Source organism: Aedes aegypti, chromosome 2 (assembly GCF_002204515.2).
Source record: "Aedes aegypti strain LVP_AGWG chromosome 2, AaegL5.0 Primary Assembly, whole genome shotgun sequence".
In the NCBI taxonomy this organism is placed as follows: domain Eukaryota; kingdom Metazoa; phylum Arthropoda; class Insecta; order Diptera; family Culicidae; genus Aedes; species Aedes aegypti.
Window position 1 is genome coordinate 213672629 of NC_035108.1, and position 23869 is coordinate 213696497.

General features: G+C 39.4%; 1 protein-coding gene across 2 annotated transcripts in view; it reads right to left on the minus strand.

The window, feature by feature from the left end:
- Positions 1-23869, minus strand: part of LOC5568335 (DNA-binding protein D-ETS-3) — a 306381-nt gene that overhangs the window by 35891 nt on the left and 246621 nt on the right. For both annotated transcript variants that reach the window (XM_021843918.1, XM_021843916.1), the window contains exon 7: positions 1378-1567. In XM_021843918.1, the coding sequence (XP_021699610.1) occupies positions 1378-1567 (190 nt within the window). The remainder of the gene's footprint in view (positions 1-1377; positions 1568-23869) is intronic.

The window sequence follows — 23869 nt, forward strand, 5'->3', positions numbered from 1 at the left end:
TGGATTGGATTTGGATTGGATTTGGATTGGATTTGGATTGGATTTGGATTGGATTTGGATTGGATTTGGATTGGATTTGGATTGGATTTGGATTGGATTTGGATTGGATTTGGATTGGATTTGGATTGGATTTGGATTGGATTTGGATTGGATTTGGATTGGATTTGGATTGGATTTGGATTGGATTTGGATTGGATTTGGATTGGATTTGGATTGGATTTGGATTGGATTTGGATTGGATTTGGATTGGATTTGGATTGGATTTGGATTGGATTTGGATTGGATTTGGATTGGATTTGGATTGGATTTGGATTGGATTTGGATTGGATTTGGATTGGATTTGGATTGGATTTGGATTGGATTTGGATTGGATTTGGATTGGATTTGGATTGGATTTGGATTGGATTTGGATTGGATTTGGATTGGATTTGGATTGGATTTGGATTGGATTTGGATTGGATTTGGATTGGATTTGGATTGGATTGGATTTGGATTGGATTTGGATTGGATTTGGATTGGATTTGGATTGGATTTGGATTGGATTTGGATTGGATTTGGATTGGATTGGATTTGGATTGGATTGGATTTGGATTGGATTTGGATTGGATTTGGATTGGATTTGGATTGGATTTGGATTGGATTTGGATTGGATTTGGATTGGATTTGGATTGGATTTGGATTGGATTTGGATTGGATTTGGATTGGATTTGGATTGGATTTGGATTGGATTTGGATTGGATTTGGATTGGATTTGGATTGGATTTGGATTGGATTTGGATTGGATTTGGATTGGATTTGGATTGGATTTGGATTGGATTTGGATTGGATTTGGATTGGATTTGGATTGGATTTGGATTGGATTTGGATTGGATTTGGATTGGATTTGGATTGGATTTGGATTGGATTTGGATTGGATTTGGATTGGATTTGGATTGGATTTGGATTGGATTTGGATTGGATTTGGATTGGATTTGGATTGGATTTGGATTGGATTTGGATTGGATTTGGATTGGATTTGGATTGGATTGGATTTGGATTGGATTTGGATTGGATTTGGATTGGATTTGGATTGGATTTGGATTGGATTTGGATTGGATTTGGATTGGATTGGATTTGGATTGGATTTGGATTGGATTTGGATTGGATTTGGATTGGTTTTGGATTGGATTTGGATTGGATTTGGATTGGATTTGGATTGGATTTGGATTGGATTTGGATTGGATTTGGATTGGATTGGGATTGGGTTTGGATTGGATTTGGATTGGTTTTAAATTGTTTTTGCGCAATTTCCTTAAAAATTGTAAAAGCTCAAGTCGTTTTGAGTATATTTTTTCATGCCATATTTCCAGGGTTAAAGGATCAATTTAGAGTACATACCTCAACGCTCTACTCAGCTTGTCGTAGTTCATGTTCGGTTTGGATTTTCGCTCGCCCCAACGCCTCGCCACTTCGTCCGGATCGGTTAGCTTAAACTCGCCGTTGGTTCCTTCCCACGTGATACAGGCAGCGTTGGCCGAGTCGCTCAATAGCTCCAACAGAAACTGCCACAGCTGGATTTGACCTGAACCTGAAAGTAACCGAACCAAAGAAAGAAAAAAAAATCACGAATGAAGAATCAGTGTAGGATTTAGCGACGGAACAAGTGGTTGACAACCATAAATCTCTCCGCTCAACAAGCAGCTAAACTTGCCGTTTTACGACAGGGAACCACCCCTGCTGGAGGCAAAAATTAATAGCGACAGTAATGGCACGACAATACACAAAGGGCTAATTATCATAACATCATCAATAATAACACCCCCTTTCAAAATAGATGTAGGGATGATTGTGTATGAATGTATGCCAGCTGGTTTTTTCACGCTTCGACCTCCTCCCACCCATCGAGAGAGGACCTTTTTTGGGACAATTTAGAAGCAATCTTATTCCTGGAGGGCAACCACGATGACAACGTTCCACGAGGAAGGCCGGGATCAACGGAGAGTGGATTATGATTCATCATTAGCGTTCAGTTGTGTGGAACGCGTGTGATCAAAGGAATGATAGCGAAGTTCGCTTTCTGGTTGTCAATCTCAGGAAGTGGGACTTAATCGTTTGAACGACGGAAGGATGGAAAGGTCTATGTATTATGTCTTCTTGAGAAGAAATTTAGAGTTCAATTATAACATTCAAGTGTACGTATGATTTTACTTTGAAAAACCTATTGCTTAGGTGGTTAATGGACAAAAGGTCGAAAGACAAAAGGTCGAAAGACAAAAGGTCGATAGACAAAAGGTCGAAATGATTTGCTTGGTGGGAAATTATTCCTTCTATGGATATATATTTTCGACCTTTTGTTCCTTCTTTTTTGTTCTTCGACCTTTTTCCTTTCGACTTTCTGTTTTCGACCTTTTGTCTTTCGAGCTTTAGTCATAGATTCAAATTGGACTAGAGATTTCTCATTACGTTCCTCCGAGCCCTTCCATAAATCTTTAAAGGAGCTCAGCAGGAATTTTTAAAGAATTTTCATCAGAGATTGCTTTAATATTTCTTTTATAAATACAGTAAAACGGGGTGTCTTTGATAATGCGAGTAAACGAAATTATATATTTTCTGGTAATCAGTCAGGCACTAATTCGTTAAATGGTATCGAAATCAGATAACTATAGAAACAATTTTTACTTTCCCTAGTTTCCGATTTTTACAAGTTGATTTTTCAAATTATCAAAATTTGCAATCATCTTAAAGCTTGTTGAAAAATGAACTATTAGAACTATTATAAAGTATATAATTTTCAAATCTATCTCATGAACTGACTTCGTGATAAAGCATTTTCCACATCTGTAAGAAAGTTACTCATTCTCAGCAAAAAGGACTGCAGCCGCCACCAGTCCATTGATTGACTCAGCCACGTGTCCGAACGTCGTCACGGTTATTTTCACATGCCTGCACGGCTCCCCCACTGCAAACAACAATAAATTTATTAATATTTATTTAAAACAATCGAATGCAGTCATGAATACATTACACCTTTTTCACAAGAAAAAAAAACAAGCAGGGGTTGATTGTAATGTCCTTTGGGAGTCACCCTGCCGCATTCACCGCCCAGTCCAACAGACCAATAAACCTTAAATTATTTGATCGAGATTTTCTAGCACCCTCCTTCGGCAAACACCTTTATTTCCCGTGTTCACTGTTTAACCCCTGCCTACGAGGTTTCTTCTTCTTCTTTCTGGCATTAACGTCCCCACTGGGACAGAGCCTGCTTCTCAGCTTAGTGTTCTTATGAGCACTTCCACAGTTATTAACTGAGAGCTTACTGTGCCAATGACCATTTTTGCATGCGTATATCGTGTGGCAGGTACTCTATGCCCCTGGAAGTCGAGAAAATTTCCAACCCGAAAAGATCCTCGACCGGTGGGATTCGAACCCACGACCCTCAGCTTGGCCTTGCTGAATAGCTGCGCGTTTACCGCTACGGCTATCTGGGCCCCCGAGGTTTAGGCTGAGGAAGAAACGTTCGGTTCGTTACGCAGCAATACCGGTAATCGTACCGATGTCTGATGTAGCTGTTCTCGTTGACCCCAAATGATTTCAATCTTTGAGGGTTACGGCGACTTTTGGACTTTTCTGTCCCACACATGGTTTGCGTGTTTGGTTTCGCTCGTGAAACAGTGTCTGGCAGGTATGTAGGTTGGTTTGATACCTTCCATTTGGAGTCCAGGTCTTGGTTTGTGCGACGTGGCTGATGCAGTATTTGCACTACCAAATGGAACAGCAAACAACCAGTGCCGGTCATGCGTCCCTTATTGGATCGATTGGATTCCACGATTGGGAAGTATCAGATGGGTTTTAGGGATGCGTTGAAATGGACATGTCAACTTGCTACAGTTTACATGGGTACTAGAGACTTTCTAGTGTACAATGCATTTCTATTTAGTGCATTTTAATAATAGATTTCAGAAAAGTGTGAAATGAGAAAGACATTGGATTCGATAATCAGATTGCACCATTTCCATAACGACATATTTTCAAAAGCTGCAGCATATTTGAATGTGTTAGGCTTGAGGCTTACTGTTCTTTGCGAAATAGTTGTTCGTTTCCGAAATAAGGAAGGTTATTCAACAACATTTCGAAGAATAATCCATATAGCCTTCGCCTCAAAACTCAAATACTCTGCTATACGAAATCACAGAGGTGCGTTCACATTAAAAGCCGTGGGTTGAACAATCTTCAGCGAGCCCCTCTTGCCCAGAACTGAACCAAGACTTTTCAGTATAGATAAGGCCTACCCAACCATTATGGCTCTTTTTCGACATATATTTGATTCATTCATATAGAGTAAGGTGGGGAAAAAGTTCGACCTTAGTGGTATAATCAAAATTTTCATAAAAACAATAGCATTTGAATAGAAATAAATATCACACAGTAAACCTTCAACATATAGGCTATAATTTTGCTGAACAAACTTGTGTCAAAATATCTACCCGTTTTTAGTGATAACATTTTCAAAATTTGTTGTCTTGAAGAAACTTCTGCCCCAGCCCACCGGTGCGAATCTAGTGTGGGGCAAAAGGTCGCTTGCCGAAACGCAAAATATCGACACTTTTACAACAGACATACTTCATACCAGCCATGAGCTTGTGTTTACAGATAAATACAAACTAAACTCTCATCAAAAATTTCCCAAAACAGTGTTAATTGTAAAACACTTAAAAAAAGCGGTTTTTCGCAATAATGAGTGAATATGTAACCAGGTTACTTTTTCACACCATCAGGCAAATTTACCTTAATTGAATGCAACTATGTGGATTTAGGGCAACTTGTAAATATTTCTGCGAGTTTATGTATGGGTCGAACTTGCTCTGTTGATTCGAACTTTTGCCCCACTATGGGCTTAAAATCGATTTCAAGCATTTATTTAAAAACTAATACGCCACAAAGTACCCTTATGATAGGCCTAGAAACGCCCTTTAATAAAAATTCGAATAGAGTTTTATCTATATTTGGTTTCATACAATGAAAGTTTGGTAAAAAAAATACGTAAAAAAGCAAATACCCATAACTTTTCGAAATCTCAATCGATTCTTATGATATTTGTAGTGAAGGTCTCTTACTTGAATATCTTCCGAACCACCATGCCATTAAAAAGTTTTGTTTTGAATTGAGCCAGAAATCTTAAACAGAAACTCTTGTTCCACTCGAACGTTTGCCCCACTTTACTCTATATAATTTCCCAAGCACCACAGTTTATTTCAACTCAAGCATAAAATCATCTTTTGAAGCTTATCAGAGTTGTCAATCGTTGAAAATATGACTTACAATTACACTGAAGAGCAACGCAAAAAGCGCAAGCGGTGGAGCCTGTTTGCAACATATTTGAATTATATCGAAGAAAACAAAAATGTAAACGAGTATCGAACTTCCGACATCAAGATCAGTAATCTTCTCCTCTACTTACTACTCCACCAGCACTTCGAATGATTCTTTCGCCAATGCACTATAAAAGCTACCACATTGCATTGCTGCTTACAACTGTACTGCACCCTTCGGAATACAAGTTCATTACTGGTGAAATTACAGTGCGCATCGTGCCTTCGTGCTGTGCGTACACGAATTCTCTCTGCTCTTGGAAGTTCTTTTAAAAATACCTAAAGCAATAAAACAGTACTTTTCAGTGCTAAAAAAACAATGCTTTTCAGTGCTAAAATTAAAAACGGTACTTTTCAGTGCTACTAAAACAGTACTTTTCAGTACTATTTTTTCTACTATTGATCCCTTTACGATCCTTGTTTGGACCCGTGCCTTCGATTTTTCGTTGGACCCGTTGGCGAAAGCTAGGTGGTAATCCTTCTTGGACACCGTCTTGGGAAAAAACGTCTCGAAGGTCACGTCTTCTTTCGTTTATTAACTAAACATGGTATCAACAACTAACAAAAAGAAGGGTGAATCTCTGAATTCACAACTTCCTTCCAAAAAAGTTGGTTTAAAAACTATCATTAAACGTGGCAAGAATGGAAGAAAGGACGTTTCTCCGGAATGTGAACTTTCTTCCAAGGGTGAAATGAATAATGTTGATAATTGCATTGGGCCCAGATAGCCGTAGCGGTAAACGCGCAGCTATTCAGCATGACCATGTTGAGGGTCGTGGGTTCGAATCCCGCTGGTCGAGGATCTTTTCTCGTAAAGGAAATTTTATCGATTCCCAGGGCATAGAGTATCATCGTACCTGCCACACGATATACACATGCAAAAATGGTCAATCGGCAAATAAAGCTCTCAGTTAATAACTGTGGAAGTGCTCATAAGAACACTAATCTGAGAAGCAGGCTTTGTCCCAGTTGGGACGTAACGCCAGAAAGAATTGCATCGGAATGAGCAATCAGTTCGATGGTCTAGACAAATTTCCGAACACCGAATTGAAACAGCCTCTAGCCCAGGCTCTTTGATTCAATTGAGGAAGCAAAGAGCGTCGCCTATCGTGGTCAGTTGTTCCGAATTTGGGGAATTTGGGCAGGAGATCTTGAGCTCCATTAAGGGAATCAAGGTTTCCTTCCAAATCACAAAGAAAGGAGACTGTCGCGTTTTGCCGGAAACTCTTAAAGATCGCGAACTTCTTCTCAAACATCTTGAAAAGAAGAAGCACATTTTTTTTTACTTATGACGACAAAACTGAACGTTTGTTCAAAGTCGTCTTGAAAAGTCTCTCAAGTGACTATAAGTCACCTGAAGAGATCAAAAATGGAATAAATGATTTACTTGGATTTTCCCCAGTCCAAGTAATCATTATGAAAAAGAGAACCCAATCTGGCATTGTCGGAAAGGTCTTTCTCAAGAATATTATTTAGTTCACTTTAACAAAAAAGAACTTAATAATATTAAAGCTTTAGAAAAAGCTAAACTTATGTTCGATGTCCGTTTGACATGGGAACATTTCCAGAAACCTGGAGGAAATTACCAGAACCCCTCTCAGTGCCGTCGATGCCAAAAGTGGGGTCATGGTACAAAAAATTGTCGCATGGATGCTAAATGCATGATTTGCGGAGGTTCTTCTCACGCTAAGGACGTCTGTCCAGTGAAGGAAGATACCACAAAATTAATTTGCTCAAATTGCGGGGGCAATCATAAGTCCAATTTTTGGGATTGCCCTTCGTGAAGGCTCGTGCCAGGCAGATGCAAGATAATATCCGTTACGATAACGGTCGTTTCCGGAATTTGCCTGGTAGAGTATCGAACAATACTCATTTTTAAGTTAACGATCACTTGATTGGGAATCATACCCATCAGGAAGATCATAATCATGCTCATTCACAAACTAATTTTACTCCGTCGGGTAGCCGTTATAATCTTTAAATTTCGAATGTATCTACCCACGGTAAATCCTTCGCCGATATCGTACCAGGTAATTTGAATTCCTCCCCTATTCGTACTATGAGTACCCATTCAAATCAAATGAAAAAAAAAACCCTGCCGCCACAGGTAACTCCTACTCCGCCTCTTCATCTACAGAAATTTATAACGGAAACTCATCAAATGTACTCACTTCAAGTGATGTGTCTGCCTCTGATTTTAATTTTCTAACTGAAAAATTGAATCTAATAATTGATGCAATGTTCAAAGCCACCACTATGACTGAAGCAGTCCAAGTAGGTGTAAAATTTACAAATCAAATTGTTATTGGATTACGTTTTTCTAATGGATCCAAATAATAATTTAAATATTTTAAATTGGAATGCTCGTTCTCTGAATGGTAAAGAGGACGAGCTGTTTAATTTTCTTACAGTTAATAACGTGCATATAGCAGTTATTACCGAAACTTATTTAAAACCTGGATCCAAACTCAAAAGAGATCGTAACGATCGACTTGATGGGGCATGTAGGGGAGTTGCAATCATCATTCATAGGCGTACAAAACATCAACTGTATTCGTCATATGTAACATAAGTTTTGGAAACTTTAGGAGTTTCAGTTGAAACACAGTTTTGTAAATATACTTTCATAACTGCCTATTTGCCTTTTCAATACTCTGGAAGAAAATTAATTTGCTGCGAACTGACTTGCGAAAATTGACTCGCAATAAGTCATTGGTGACTTTAATGCCAAACATCGGTCATGGAATAATTCTCAAAGTAATTCCAACGGCAGAATTTTAATTGAGAATGCCCTCCAGGATATTTCTCAATTCAATAACCTGATAGCCCTACATGTTTTTCCTCTTCTAGAAATCCATCTACGATTGACTTGGTCTTAACCGACTCTAGTCATCTTTGTTGCCAATTAGTTACTCATGCTGATTTTGATTCTGATCATGTCCCTGTTACATTTCAAATATCCCATGAAGCGATTCTCATTCCTATCAGCTCCACTTTTATTTATTCTCGAGCTGACTGGAATATATATAAAACATATATTGACTCTAATCTTGATGTTAACATTTCTTTACAAACCAAACTTGATATTGACAATGCTCTAGAAACTTTAACAAATTCCATTGTTGAAGCCAGGAGCATTGCAATTCCAAAAATTTGAATCCGTGATTATAGACGATGGTCTTAAACTCTTGATCCGTCTTAAACACGTGAGGAGAAGGCAATTTCAACGCACTCGCGACCCTGCTATGAAAATTATATGGCAGGATTTGCAGATAGAAATCATGAAACGTTTTGCACAATTAAGAAACAAAAATTTTGAAAATAAAATTTCTCAATTGGGCCCTGGCTCTAAGTCCTTTTAGAAATTATCTAAAATTTTGAAAAAACCTCAGAAGCCAATACCGGCATTGAAAGAGGAAAACAAGTTAGTACTATCTAATTGCGAAAAAGCTCAAAAACTTGCTATACAGTTTGATAGTGCGCACAATTTTAATTAAGGACATACTAGTCCAATTGAAAATCAAGTTACTCAGCACTTTGAAAATATTCTCAATCAAGAGAACGTTTTCGAAAATTCCTGTGAGACTGATTTGGAAGAAATGAGAACTATTATTAAAAAAAATCAAAAATATGAAAGATTCTGGCGATGATGGAATTTTCTACATCCTCATCAAGAAACTTCCAGAAAGTAGCTCATCATTTCTAGTTGATATATTCAACAAATGTTTTCAATTAGCATACTTTCCTGACAAATGGAAAAATGCTAAGGTTGTTCCAATTTTAAAACCAAACAAAAATCCTGCAGAAGCTTCTAGCTATCGTCCAATCAGTTTGCTTTCCTCCATAAGTAAACTTTTTGAAAAGGTTATTTTGAACAGAATGATGGCCCACATCAACGAAATTTCAATTTTTGCCAATGAATAATTCGGATTTCGCCATGGACGTTCGACCACTTATCAACTTTTACGTGTAACAAATTTGATTCGTTCCAACAAATCTGAAGGTTATTCTACTGGTCTTGCTCTTCTAGACATAGAAAAAGCATTCGACAGTGTTTAGCGTTTTGGTTTGATTGTAAAATTAAAGAACTACACAGATAAAAATATTTAAATTTCAATATAGCGTAATCAGAAGTGTATAGTAAAATTCAATCAAATTCATCTATTGTTACAGCATCACGTTTAATTTTCAACTAAGGATGCTTGAATGTTACATGATCGTGATAATTTAAAGTGCATTTGATTGAAAAATAAGCAATTTATCGTTGACATTTCAGTTTATTTTGATGCTCCAAATATGTGCATGAAAATAAACTGAAATTTACAACATATTTTTAGCTGTGTACATTGTTAAAATAATTTAAAGTTATCTGTCAAATCGTACTCTTCAGGTTAATTATCAGAACTCCAGGTCTGAATGACTTCCTGTAAGAGCTGGTGTTCCTCAAGGCAGCATTTTGGGACCAATATTATACAATATTTTCACATCTGACTTACCTGAGTTACCTCAAGGATGTCAAAAATCTTTGTTTGCGGATGACACAGGCATCTCCGCCAAAGGACGAAGCCTGCTTATTTTTTTTTTCTTTTATAAGCAGGTGAAATCAACTCACCTGTAAAAAATCTGAACTGCAACGGCAAATGGAATGTAATATGTTGTTTACAAAATGTTAGTAAAATCTCGAGTTTGTTTTACCAAATAAGGATGATAGTGTTGTCTAATAATACAGAACACCTAGATATTCGTAATGAATGTAATGTTTGGAATGATACTAATAAAGAAATAATAAAAAAATGTCCTCCGCAACTGCAAATACCCATCGTGTGCGCGGCCTACCACGAAGTCGCGAGCTTCGGCCGGGTTCTCTCTTAAATATTAGCTTCGCTTGTCGTTCTTGCGGCGTATGGGCAATATGACCAGCCCAACGCAACCTGCCGTGTTTCATACGCTTAACAACACTTGGTACAACTCGTAATTCATGCGACTTCGCCAGATGCCGTTTTCTTGTTTACCACCGAGTACTGCTCACCGCGCTTTACGGTCAGAAATCCCAAAAGCATTCGGCCGACTTCCTACGATGTCCACGATTCATTGCCATATAGGACAACAGGAAAGATCAGTGTCTTGTATAACGTGAGTTTTGTTTTCGTTTGAAGGCTACGGGACTTCAGTTGGTTACGGAGTATCTAAGATATACGAACCCAGTTTATACTCGGACGCCGTTGAGTGAACACGTACTTGCGAGTGCTGGTCAAGTATTAAACAGTTGCTCACACTTTGTGTGATTTATTTTTGTTTATTGTTCAAGCGGAATCTATTCATCGAATAGATAAAAATGGAAACCAGAAAGAACACGTTGAAACTTGCTTTTTCGCAAGGTGCAAAGATGCCAATTCACCTGGATGTTTTACGGTTCATGATGCGAGTGCTGAAAATTCCAGCAACTGACGTGCATTCAGTGTATAAGGACGAAAATGACCAAAGGTTTTACGTGAAATTTGTCGACGAAACAAGCTTCAACAGATTCAGTAGTGCGATGGAGGATCAATATTGGTTCCAGTATGCGGATGGTGAAAAGACCAAGGTTCAGCTTGAGATGGCCAGCCGGCAATTTAAGTACATACGGATTTTCAATCTACCCCCTGAAGCGGATGATAAGGACATTGCAGCGGTGCTAGGGCAGTTTGGCAGAATCAGACAACACGTGACAACACAGCTAGAGAGTACTTATAGGCTAATGTGCCTGAGGGTTGCGAGCGCGTACCGTACCGTGTCACACGATGCACTTTGTGTCATCACCGGTATGATGCCTATTGGTATCCTTATCATGGAAGACATAGAGTGCTTCGAAATGCGCGGCACAAGAGGCATACGCAGGACTGCCAGACTGGCCTCCATGGTCAAATGGCAGCGTGCGTGGGACAGTTCCACCAAGGGAGTGTGGACTCACAGGTTGATTCCGAGGTTAGATATCTGGGTCAATAGGCGCCATGGGGAACTAACATTCCACCTAACACAGGTCCTTTCGGGTCATGGATGCTTTAGACAATATCTACACCGTTTCGGTCATGCGGGTTCTCCCGAATGTCCAGTTTGTGCAGGTTTAGAGGAAACGGCGGAACACGTTTTGTTCGTGTGCCCGCGTTTCCGCACAATGCGTGACCGCATGTTTGCCACATGCGGTCGGGACACGACTCCGGACAATTTGGTCCAGAGGATGTGTGCAGACGAGTTTGGCTGGAATGCCGTTTCATCGGCTATCACCCACATCGTCTCGGAACTCCAAAGGAGGTGGCGTGTGGACTCGAGGAGTGACTAGTGCAGACGCTAATCAACAGGTGGTCCAAGGGTTCGCAGTCGGCTACGTAGGTCATACCGGTGCCCTACGGTCGAAATCGACCCTTACAGCGATTAAGTGGCCGCGGGGAGAACATCCTGGTAGCGCTGCTGTCGATTATCCCCCCATTGCTTAGAAGGAAAAAAAAAAAAAAAAAAAGACAACACGTGCGTGAGAAGTACCCAACCGACTATGGATACCCTGTTTTTAGCGGAGTGAGAGGTGTGCATATGGAAATAGAGAAGGAAATACCGGCAAACCTTTACATTGGCCACTTCCGTGTCCAATTATATTATGATGGACTGAAGAACAGATGCTTCTTCTGCAAAGCAGAAGGTCACAACAAATCAGATTGCCCTAAGCTGGCAGATTGCAGAGATGCCGGTTCATCGGGATCGGTCAATAGCAGACTCTACAGTCAGGTGACGGTCAATTTGAGGATCGCGATAGGGCTCAGCGGCAGTGTAAATAGCGCACCAACTTCGATGACGGTGCTCAGCGGTCCACAGCATCCAAGCGCACGAGAGGCTCCATCGGCAGAGGCCCAAACCGCAACAAAGGAACAGGCAGCGTCGATGAGTGTAGGAGAGACGAATGGTGAAACACCGGAGAGCAGCAGAGCAAACGAATCGTCGAAGACAAGCGGTGTATCGTGTTCCGGCCAGGAGGAGAACAGTTTGAAACGGGGACCATTGTCCACGTCTGAAAACGATAGCTTGGACATGGAAGTAGTAAGCAGAAAGGGACGAGGTAGGAAGAAAAAAAATCAATGGAGGTGCCTGGTATTCGATCTCGAAGTAACTCACGCCGCAGTTCTAGGAGTAACTCACGGCAAATGAAGTAGAGTGGGAAACGGGTTTCTCCCGATGTGATAACTGTTTGTTCTTCACATTTGTTAACCTTTGCAGTACAGGGTGTCCGCAAATTATCCGAACAGCAAAATATTGGAAAGATGATCTCGCATTGAAAACAATGACAAATCAATGTCCATGTACCTTTTATAATACACCTATATGTTAACACAAAATACAACTTCAAATAATTTCGAAATGATTGCTTGTTATTGAGATAGGCAAATTTGAATTTTTCGGAGACATTTTTCCTGAGGGCCGCTCGTCATACTGGAGATGTGTTAGCCCTAAAGTCTAAAAGAGATGAATCCAAAGATCCTATTATTATTTGAAGTTAACTGCAGTTTAGTGGCTTCAAATTAGACTGGAAACAGAAAATTATACGGTTCAAATCCAGCGAGTTCCATGAACATTTCTCTTCCGTCATAAAGCTCGAAAAATAGCTCCTTTTAAGACACCTCAATACATTTGGCTTGGTTTTGCAAATATTTGAGATTGGAAATGTGTCTAAATTGCTTCTTAAGAAAATTATAAGCGAATGTTTAAAACCATGCAAGAATATTGAATTTATTGTGTTTGATTGTACAGAGCCATGTCTTCAAAGTTTGTACGGATAATTTGCGGACACCCTGTATGCCTTCTCGCACAAGTATCTCTCAGTTTTTGATTTTTCCTCAGATTTAATCTTCGCCTAGCTTCCATCTGATTTGTTAGTGACCATGTCATACATTAGAAAGATGGCCACTGTAAATTTGAATGCAATAAGTACTAAAGTCAAACAACATCTTTTAAAAGAGTTCGTGTGGAATAACGACTTGGACGTTATTTTCATGCAAGAGGTAGCTTTTGAAAACTTCACCTTTAATCGTTAATCAACATCAGTACAGACGGAAAAGAAACGGGTATACTAGTACGATCAAATATCGAATTTTCAAATGTAGTTATGCACACTAATGGTCGTATGATCTCCTGTGTTATAGACAGAGTGAATTTTATAAACGTGCATGCGCACTCAGGTTCCAAGTTTAAGAAAGAGAGGGAAACCCTGTTTACTCAAGAAATTTTGATTCACTTGGGAGAGTTCAAGGAGAATATTATTCTGAATGATTTTAATTGCATTATTCACAAAAGCGACTCATCAAGTTCTGTGAAAAACCTATGCAATGGCTTGAAAAAGTTAGTTAACGAGTTAGATTTATTCGATGTTCAACTGGGCAAACTTTCACATTTGTTAGAGGAGATTCAAAATCTAGATTAGATCGATTCTACGGTTCCAAGAATTTTATCGAGCAGGTAAAAAAAAAAAATGATACGGTGGCTGTTCCATTCTCCGACCACCACAGTGTGATTTTAACAGCTTCTGTGAAAGACATCAACCAGATTAACTTTTATGGCCGAGGATATTGGCGAATGAATTCAAATCTTTTAGGTGATGAAGACATAAAAGAAAAACTTGTAACTTATTATGCGAATTTGAAAAACAGAAATTCATTCCACAATTTGAGTTTTTGGTGGAACAATGATTTAAAAAATGGGATCAGAAGGTTTTTTAAAAATGAATCGTTCAATTTGAATCGACAAATCAATAGCCTGAAAAGTTTTTATTATAAATGTTTCAATGATGCAGTTCAATATCAAGCATTAAACATCGACGTCACTGATGAGCTAAACATTGCAAAATCGAAATTAATAGATCTAGAGCAAAGCAGGCTTAATAGGTTTCGGAGTAAATTGAAAGCTTATTCTTTGCATAATGACGAAAAGCTATCTTTTTCCCAAGTCACGTCTTTTATCAACCGATCTTCACAATCTAGATTGATGAAGTTGAACGTAAATGGTGAAAATACTTCGAATCCCTCAATTTTAAGATTTTTGAATATTTCTCAAGCAGATTCCAGAAAAACTCTGGACCACTTCAAGAATGTCATGAGACTCTTAAGTACATTGATCGGTTTTTAACTGAAGATGATAAACGAACTCTAACTGAACCAATCGAATTAAATGAAATAGAAAATGCGATCAGAGAAGCTTCAAACAATAGCTCTCCCGGACCGGATGGAATTAATTATCAATTTTATTCAACTTTCTTTGATTTAATCAAAACTGAAATGCTTGCGTTGTTCAATAATTATCTCATAAATGGAGAATATTCTCCAGCTCTGTTTACATCTGGTATAATAACGCTGGTTCCAAAAAAAGGAAATAAGTTCGATCTCGACAATCAACGGCCGATCAGCATGCTTAATACGGACTACAAAATTTTTTACAAAAATCTTATGCAACAGATTGAAACCTTCAATGAAAAAAATATTAGGAGCGGGACAATCGGCATGTGTAGAAGACAGTTCTTGCATTCAAAATTTGACCTTTCTTCGTAATGTAACTGTGAAAGCGAACAAAAGTAAAAAGTTTAAAGGAATAATTCTCTCTGTTGACCTAGAAAAGGCCTTCGACAGAGTAGACCACGAGTTTCTATGGATTATATTGCAAAAATTTAATTTCCCAACTGTTTTGATTGATTGTTTAAAAAAATTATACAAAAACGCAACTTCGAAAGTTTTGTTCTACGGGTTTTTTACAAATTCGTTTCCGATAGGAAAGTCTGTGAGGCAAGGAGTCCATTAAGCATGGCATTGTTCGCACTGTATATCGAGCCGCTTTTGATGAGTTTAAGTAAAAATATCAAAGGAATACTTATCGACGATGTTTTTATTAAAGTCATAGCATACGCAGATGATCTCAATATTTTTATAAGAAACGAGGCTGAATTTACCTCTACTCTGGAACTGATAAATTACTACAGTATTTATTCCAAAATTGAAATAAATGTCTCAAAATCACAATTTTTGCGACTGAACAATTGCCCACTTGGACCACAACAAATCCAAGAATCTCAACGATTAAAAATTTTGGGTGTTTACTTCTATGAAAATTATCAAAAAATGATCGAAGTTAATTACGAGGAATTGATTAAAAATATCAATTACAGTCTTGCTATGAATTTTACCAGAAGACTGAATTTAATTCAAAAAGTTTGGACTTTGAAAACCTACATCCTATCCAAATTATGGTACGTTGCTCAACTGTTTCCCCTAGAAAATAAGCATATTGCAATAATTAGAAAAAAATGCGGTAGTTTCCTATGGAAAGGATTATTCTATCGAGTTGGAAGAAAAGAGCTCTATGCACCAGAGTACAAAGGAGGTCTAGCTTTGATCGATGTAGAATCCAAGACAAAAGCACTTTTTGTAAAAAATATACTCTGTAATACGAAAACTCGTACATATGACAAGTTTATGATGGAACAAAACAACAAAAGAAAATTTCAATAACTACGCGTGAGTGGATTAATTTTGCAATTGAGCTAAAAGAGAGTAATATTAATTCAAGTAAACAAATATATGATAAATTGATTAATGATATGAACATAACTATTAAGCAGCAAGAAAAAACGCCACATGTCGTGTGGGAGAACATCTATGAAAATGTTAATCATAACTTCGTGTCAAGGGATTCAAGATCAACACTTTTCATGGTTCTACGAGATTTAGTTCCATGCAAATCAAAACTATTCCGTCACAAAGTGAGAGGGATTGATTCACCAACTTGCGATTCTTGTGGAAGAATCGATACTGTTGATCATAGAATCAAGAATTGTGTAGGATCAGCAAGTATTTGGACTTCGTTGAATAGAGTAATAAAAAATACATTTAAAATTAATTTGATAGATGCAACAGATTTGTTGTCATGCAGAATAGGTTACCGAAATTGTAAATATAAAGCAGCGCTTTGGTTGATAATAGAAACTATGAAATATTGTTTAAATATGTTTAGTGACGGAACACTCGAAGAATTAAAATCCCGTATAAGTGTAATACGATGGAATAGCAAACGACTATTTGAAAAACATTTCAAGCATTATATGTATATGTTATAATCAACTAATTGTACATAGTAGATAATTTCAAAAAAAAAAAATATTTTATTGAAAAAAAAAACTTTTCCTCCACTTCAAAATTGCCACCACCTAGATTGGTTGGGTTGGATTTCAGTTCCCGGTTTTGCTGGGCAGTGTTTTGGAAAGCCCAAGCAAGACGCTTCGTTTTCGGGACGCCGGGAGTTTGGTTTTCGGTTCGCGGGTTTTTCTGAACAGTGTTTTGGAAAGCTCAAGCGAGACGCTTCATTTTCGGAACGCCGGGAGTTCGGTTTTCGGTTCGCGGGTTTTGCTGGGCAGTGTTTTGGAAAGCCCAAACAAGACGCTTCGTTTTCGGGACGCCGGGAGTTTGGTTTTCGGTTCGCGTGTTTTGGAAAGCCCAAACAAGACGGTTCGTTTTAGAGGCGCCGAGAAGTTTTGCTGTTCGTGCTGTGTGAGTGCGAAAAGATATTCGTATTCAGTCGAGGATGGATTACCAACTGGTGAGCTCGTTTCATGCTTATGATAACACATTTTTTCATGTAAACGTTACTTTTTTGTAATATTCAATCAAACTTTGAATGGTTCGTCACTACAAATGTCGGCATTATGCCTGTTTTATACAATTCTAATAAACATAGAAACTTTTTGACATTACTTAAAATATTTTTTGAATTGTTTGACATTATGAAATGAAATGAAGTTTCAAAATGAACGTCGACACATTTTGAAACTTCTACCAAAGACTTTTCTTATTGAGGCATAAATGTTCAGTAATACTTTTATGTAATTTTCAAACAAACTATGTATGGTTCTTCACTACAAGTGTCGGCATTATTCCTGTTTCATATAATTTAAAATATACGCATATATTTTTCTCTTTTCACCATTAATAAAAACTTCTTTTGAATGGTTCGACATTACAGATGTTGACGTTTATTTCAAATATTCTACCAAAAACTTTTTGAGACAAAACTAAAAACTAGCTTTAAGTATAAACCGTATTTTTCCCCCTTATCCATGGATCGCATCACCGACCAAAGGTGACTCCCAGATCTTTTCCTACTCCACTAATAAACACCCTTTCCGTGGTGATTGTGGAGATGCAGAGGTATTCTCGGTCTCTAGAAGCAACAATCATTACACCCTAACATTCCTTCCCCATCCCAACTGACTGTAAGGACTTGGCCGGCGCCGTTATTGATCAATAATATTAGATCTGCTAAAATTGCACTCCGAGAGTAAGCGGAAACTCCCGTCCTTTATTCATTTGGATCGCAGTGCAATTATTACCAGTTCCGATAAATCACGGAGTAGCAACCATTGACATGTACAGCCAGTCTATGCTATGCTACTTCAAAATTGCCACCACCTAGAACCATTTCCTACCACTAACACGTTTGGACCCACGTTGGCCACCAGCGGTAGACGGCTATGTTTTTCTTCGCACACCATTTATAGATTCGTAGAACCGTCGCATGTCGCTCTGATCCAAAGTTTTTTCAAAGCTGACTCTTCATGTATTTTTTTTTCTGCGATGGATCCGTTTTTCGGGTCTCTTGCTTCTTGGTATCGCTCTCTGCTCTGATGGCTACCGGACACAATCATCCGGGTACTGGCCACGTTCTTCTCGTCCTTCATTCTCTGGCACTCCTCATCGAACCAACCGTTCCTTGGTCTTCGTTAAGCAGTACCTATCACTTCTCACACTAATGTGCTCACCGCTCCGTGGACTGACTCCCACAGATCACTGAGGTCGATTATTATTTATTTACTTGGTGTTACATCAATAAGTTTGATAAAAATTCGTTAACGATGTTACGCAAATTTACTCGGTCCATGGCTGTGTCCCACCAACTTCGATTTTGGCCCACGCTCTCCAGATCTTGTTGTACCTGATCAAGCCATCTCGCTCGTTGTGCTCCCCGCCTTCTTGTACAACCGGATTTGAGGCGAATACCATCTTTGCAGGGTTGTTGGCCGGTAGTCTTGCAACATGCCCTGCCCAACCCACTTTTTCAGCTTTCGACATCTTCTGGATACTGGGTTCGCCGTAGAGCCTAGCGAGCTCGTGGTTCATTCTCCGCCGCCACACACCGTTCTCTTACACACTGCCAAAGATGGTATTAAGCACCCATCGTTTGAACACTCCAAGTGCTTGCAGGTTCTCTTCCAGCATGGTCCATGCTTCACATGCTTCACATGCTTCATGTTCATAGAGAACCACCGGTCTTATTAGCGTTTTGTACATGGTACATTTGGTGCGGGGGTGAATCTTTCTCGATCGCACCTTCTTCTGGAGCCCATAGTAGGTGCGACTTCCACTGATGATGCGTCTCCGTATTTCACGACTAACGTTGTTATCAGCCGTTAACAAGGATCCTAGGTAGATGAACTCAGATACCACCTCAAAAGTTTTCCCGTCTATCGTAACACTGCTTCCTAGGTGGGCCCTGTCACGCTCGGTTCCGCCTATCAGCATGTATTAGTTTTGTTCGCACATAAAATCAAGTGCGAAGAGAGTATTGTGGCGCCATCTGTACTTCACTATAGGAAATCCCACAGCATGGAAAAACTATGGCTACTGAACATGGCGCCCTTCGGAATTTTGCGTTTTGCTCTTCCGGCAACTCCATCAAGATGGAGAAACCCTGGACTATAAAAGGCGTTTGGGCATCGGTTCTCCCTCTCTTACTCTACGGCATCGGCGACCATCATCACCGTCATCAACGAAGCAGAGTCACAACAAATTAGTGATACTTTTACCACCCACTGGAGGTGAACTGCTAGAATTTGAATATTGATTTAAAGTTAAGTAAAAAGTAATAAAGTAGTGAAATTAATAGTTACCAAGGTTAAATAAAGTGTTATAAGACTTACCATTGCTGTGTTGTGCTCCTAAGTACCTGTGAACAAGAAGAAATCGTACTTACCTGTGGCGCGAACATTGTCCCCATTGTGAGGTGTGGTGAAATTGATTTGAGCACAGATTTACTGTTCTACCCGAGTTATCAACAAGTTTGTTTTTGACGCACTACCAAACCAACTTTGATCGCTTCACTTTTCAGGCGGGTGGACAGATCTGTCACCGTTCCAAATGTTCACAACAAATTGGCTGGATCTTGTGAAAATCGTACCTCAGTTATTGAACCCGGCTCTCCACATGAAACTAGAAGGTGTTGAACAGCAGGCATATAAGTCCAACACCCTGTCGAAGTCCCCAGCGGGATTCAAACGTACTGGAATGTTCGCCTGAAATCTTCTCCTCAACTTGCACATTCTTTCGTTGATCGGCCACCACCCGATCACGCGCCTTTGCATATCACCCATTACTATAAAAGCTGTTCCCAGCTCACGTGTGTTGCCGCTGCTCTGGTAGATGGTATGATTACCTCTGAACGTTCACACCATCGAACCTGTCCAGCACACCTCCTGCAGCGGTACGATGCCGAAACCGTGGATCTTCAGTACATCGGAGAGTATGCGTAAGCTTCCGATGAAGTTGAGAGATTTGCAGTTCCAATCGCTAGTACATTTTCGTTGCTGTGATCTTTGTCGATTGTTGTGGTCCGTATTATCTAGTTGACGTTTCTGTGCTGGCGTATTTTTACGTTTGGCTTGCAGGGCCTTACACCAACCCCCTAGATTTCCGGAGGACCATTCCCTCTAAATGTTCGGAGGGCCATAGTGCGCAGTAAAACTAAGAGTCCCTCTCTGGCAATCAGACGATGATCAGCCGCCGCTGACGTGAACAGACGCTGTTGTGAGCCGCTCCTAACATGGAGTACAGACAATCCAGGTTTGCAGAAGCAAATGAAACCACCTCACCCCCGCCTTTAACTGTCAGCACACGCTCCCACCGGGGTTGGTTACACGATCTTCCCTAAGGTTACTCATACCCCATCTAGTACCACAAGGAGGTAGGGATAGGAGTTGCTGGACAAGAGGCTAAGGACCACACAAAAGGATCTATTTTATCCCTGCAGGTACGCGAGGTACCAACGGCACGCCATGCCCAGCCATTTACCGTGCCGCTGAGGTCGATGTTCTCGATGATTTCACTAATCCGCTCATCGAGCTTCTAATGGTAGTCCGTTACTACACCTTCTGCTGACAGGCGTTAAATATTGAAATGCAACAATTGCCGATTTCAAGTACTTGAAACGGTTGATATCGACACTTAGTTGCATTGAAGCGTTGGACTTGCGTAGTTGCGATGAGGTCCTTGGTAGAAGTCGCAAACATTCTTCTGGGTGGTTCGATTGGTTCTGTAGGTAAGGTCGGATTGGATGTACGGGGCTGTCCATTAATTACGTAAGGGTTTATGGGGGGGGAGGGGGGTCTGAGATTTCTTACGCGCAATTTATTTTTGATTTTCATACAAAAAATCTTACCATGGGCGAGGGGGGGTTGAAAAACCCCGAAATTTGTCTTACGTAATTAATGGACCGCTACTAATCGTTTTGGAAGCCTTCGTTGCTGATTGTTCAGATGAGATATCTGTGGTTGAGTTGAATGTCGTCTCACAGTCTACGTAGTTCCAGCATTTGGCATCTGGTCTGAAGGAATGAAAAGGTCTGCGTAGTTATATCGTTTTTATTGTAGAGCTTATTGGTTATTGATTTTGGTTACAAATATGTTTTCATCTGCGAAGGGCTTACCTGATTCAGAGCAGCGACTGGGCTCACTTGTTCACGCTTGCGGAACAATGATGAAGGCTCCTTTAGAGTCTCACCTTCAGCGATGACTTCTCAATAGGGTCCTAAAACCCTGGCCCAAGTTTAGTGCCAAATGCTTAAGTTTAGGCCAAAAACACATGTTTACTCAATTTTGTAATGTTTTTCGTTTGTTTAAGTCCAAAAAACATTGTTATATGATTTTTTTTTTATTTTGTCACACCCCTTGCCTTAAACTCAAATTTTTGGTGTATTTTGTTTTCTGTGTCCCTTCCGAAATGTCAGATAGGAACAACCCCAGTATTAAAACTATAAGCCCTGTGGTGTTTTTGTCAACTAAGCGAACGGCAAACATTATCAAAAGTGTCCAGGTTCATTTATGGACCAAATTTTCAAATTAAAGTTTAAATATGATACAGCCTATATTTGAGCGGAAAAATTTGCTAAAGTAGTGGCAATAACATGCTCTTTTGTGTTAATAAATAAAAACAAGATTTCATCAAACATTTTAGGACCCTATTGTTAGTGGCTTCAGCTGCTCTGGTCCTCGGAGGTTTGATCTTCAGATGGAATGTACATAATGGAATCATGCATTACAATATCGCACGTCATTTTTTTTCGAATGGTGAATCAGCTATTAGTTTGATTTTAAAGTAGTTAATGCCGTACGTGATCAAATTCCTGCAAAAAAAAACAAAGAATACGTTTGCTAAACGGACAACTTAGGATGAAATTTGAATCAACATCTAAACAATTCCAAATTCTTCAACGGAGGTTGTCAAAATTTAAATTTAGAACTGCAGCGGTTCCGTTTTATCAGTCTCACTATTTCTAGCCATTTGAAAAATACAATCAAACATTCAACGTTCGCGAGAGAAAACCAGAAATGTGCAAACCTCCCAAGTACAGTAGTGCTGCCTAATTATATTTGTTGCTGGTTTCCGATCATTTCACACCTCCGTTCTCATTTTCCTCCGGTTTTCCGTTTCCTTTCCGGTAGCCTCCAACTTGTTGAAGAACCGCACTCGCTTTTGCGCCCCGTAGGCCACCCACCTGGGTCAAAATCACGCTCTTCTGGGGGTGGCCAACGCTTCCGATCTCTGAACTGAACTGCCACCATTTTATACCTATGAATGTATGTAGCTCACAATAGTGAGGTATTCGAAATTACCCGTGCCACAAATGATATCATAAAACAGAAGAAGAAAAAAACGACTGAAGTGGTTTTCAGCTCATGAAGGAACTGAAATTTTCCTTTCGTGCACTATTTTTATTTTTATTTCTTTATTATCACACAGAAGTGGGAATGACGACTGGAAACGAAAACTTTGCCAGGTACAAGATAAGATCTGGTTCGAACAAGAAACCAGCGTTTCGCGTTCACTTTCGTTCGTTACGTTCCAAGAAGGAAAAGCATTGGGGTGTGGATTTAGGACCGAGGAAGGAAAAAGCTTTTTTCGTGTTTTGTTTTTCCATTCAAGCCCTTTGACAGGAGGGGGCCCCAAAGAACATCGGTTGATAGTTCACGCTGTTGGACGGACGATTTCCGAGAATTATTGTTGGCCGGCATGCGAGCTGGACATAAATTTTATACTCTGTCTTTCATGCTCCATTTTGTGATTTAGTGATTTTTTGGAAGGCACAACATGAACAGCGACCAGTGATTGCTTTTCGGTGGAATTATCTCGTAAAAAGTTCATTTTCTGATCCAATCAAAAGGATATGGAGACTAACCACACACCTTACGAGGTCCTATGGTGTTTCAATACATAACCTACTCACGGTACAAAATCATTTAGAGAAATACCTTTACGTATACTTGAGCTTTCATATTGATGGCAATGCGAATGTTAATTGTCTAACTATTAACTTGAGTCTTAATTTTCAAGACAAGAATACGTAAGTGTATCTGAAATTCCCTTTTGTGGTTTGCAAGCACGTATCTGATAAAATGGGAAATCGAACAAAGGTACCTTTAGTATGTGCATTATCCTAAAGCTATGAATTTCACCGATATGCTAAAAAAAGCCCTAAAAAAGGTTTTTATAATCAAAATAAGTATCACAGTTTTGGTCCCCTACCTACAACCGGACGGAACCTTTGAATTTATATCTATCACCTAATATATTCAAAGTACATTCCGATTACATGGCACCAGGTGTAAAATTTGCATTACCGCACGGAAACTGTATGGTAAACAACAAATCGTCAATTCCCCCTCGTTACAAACATAGTTTTATAGCGTGTACCTGTAGTGGTGCATATTTAACGTACAGTAGATTATGTGATTCAGCAATCACTTTATCGAAATTTGACTTCCGCCAACAAGTCCAGCAAAAAATTGGAGGCACGGTTTTAATTTTAATCGATGTCACACTTGAAAACTTCAAAAGCACAAATTTGATAAATCAAACAACCGTTCAAGCTTGGTCACTAGTTGGTAGTGATCAATTGATCAAATTTTCAATGCAAAGGCTTCATCTAGTTCTCCAGATTTTTGTTCTTGAAAATTTTAAATATGACTCCGATTCATCTGGGATCCCAGATAGCTGTAGCGGTAAACGCACAGCTATTCAACAAGACCAAGCTGAGAGTCATAGGTTGGAATCATGCCGGTTGAAAATCTTTCCGTAAACGAAATTTACTCGACTTCCCTAAGCAGGGCATATAGTATCTTCGTACCTGCCTCACGTATATCGCATGCAAAAATGGTCAAATAGCAAAGAAAGCTCTCAGTTCATAAC